The sequence below is a fragment of the Charadrius vociferus genome, unplaced genomic scaffold, assembly GCF_000708025.1.
Source record: "Charadrius vociferus isolate BGI_N301 unplaced genomic scaffold, ASM70802v2 scaffold266, whole genome shotgun sequence".
NCBI classification, from domain to species: domain Eukaryota; kingdom Metazoa; phylum Chordata; class Aves; order Charadriiformes; family Charadriidae; genus Charadrius; species Charadrius vociferus.
The window spans coordinates 1905617-1906874 of record NW_009649114.1 but is presented as its reverse complement, the minus strand read 5'-3'; the positions used below and the strand labels follow the sequence as shown (position 1 = coordinate 1906874).

General features: G+C 64.6%; 1 protein-coding gene across 1 annotated transcript in view; it reads right to left on the bottom strand.

The window, feature by feature from the left end:
• The window catches only part of PIK3C2B (phosphatidylinositol-4-phosphate 3-kinase, catalytic subunit type 2 beta), a 22400-nt gene that overhangs the window by 14810 nt on the left and 6332 nt on the right, over positions 1-1258 (bottom strand). The window contains 1 exon segment of the mRNA XM_009888290.1: positions 828-1258. Coding sequence (XP_009886592.1) covers positions 828-1258 — 431 coding nt within the window.

The window sequence follows — 1258 nt, the reverse complement described above, 5'->3', positions numbered from 1 at the left end:
CAGCCCCCCAACGCCCCCTTTGCAGAGGGGAGGTATCCCGCTCGCTGCTCGGCAGAGGGAAGAAGGGAGCTGGGATAGGAAAGGACGTTGCGAGCCGAACAGGAAAGCGATCGCCCGGCTGTCGGGAGGAGACTCCCGGCTCTTTCCGGAGGATTTTGTGACATTTTGCGAGCGAGCAGGACACTAAGCCCCCTGCAAACCACCTGCAGCGTGGCCTCTGGAGACGGCGGCGCTTGCATGCCCGGAGCGGCAGGTCCAGGGCGCTCGCGTGCCAAGCTAGCCATGGGGCATGGCGCTTGCCCGTGCCCTCCTGTGGGCACCGGGCTTTGGCTGCGGGGTGAGAGCGATGGCCAGTGTGTCCTCGGAGGCTGTGGGCAGCCCCAGAGGTGTCTGGGCACGAGGGTGCGGAGAGGAGGCAGTGCTCGGATGGCAGCACATGGAACATCCCTTCTGCTTGGCGGAGAGGGATCGTGACCAGATGGGACTTGCCCTTCTGCTTGGCTTCCCGGCCCCGGTTCACCTGCCCTGCAGGGTTTTGGCCACGACTACGTGATCCCACAGCCCTCGGGGAGACGGGCAATCTGGAAAGCTCTTACTAACCCCCAGGGACAGCGTCTCAGGGCACGGACGCCTCCAACCGTGATGCACAAACAAGACCCTGAGGAGCCCCAGTGATGGGACAAATAAAACCAACCCGGAGCAAAGGAAACACGGTAAAGCGGCAGGCGCCCATGGCCCCGTTTGCACCCCGGCGCTGCGTTTCCAGCTCTCCCCACCACCTCGGCTCCATCCCAGGAGCCATCTCTGTGGAGAGAAGAGCCTCTTACCGGGTCGATGGAGATCCTGCGGTTCTTGTTCGGTGCCAGATTCTTCCGGTTGCCGAAGCGGGAGACATACGTCCGCGGAGGGACTTGGGGGGGCATGGTCTTGCTCCGTGCCACCGGTTTGCCGCTCGATTCCTTCTCGAAGATGCTCCTGCCCTCCTTCCAGCCGCGGGCAGTTTCCCGCAGCACCTCCGACTCGTAGGTGGACTTCAGGTTGAGGCAGGTGATGGCATCGTTGATGCCGCCATAGTCGGCGATGCCGTAGGGGTCCTCCTCGGAGATGCGGCGGCCGAGCAGCTTGCCGTGGGCCCGCTCGTGGGCAGCTGAGAACATGTTGATGTCCCTGGGCTGGGGTCCTTTGGAGGATGGGGGGGATCCCTTCCCCGAGCGCTGGCTCCCCTCGGGGGAGCTCCAGAGGGGGTGCCGGGGGGGCA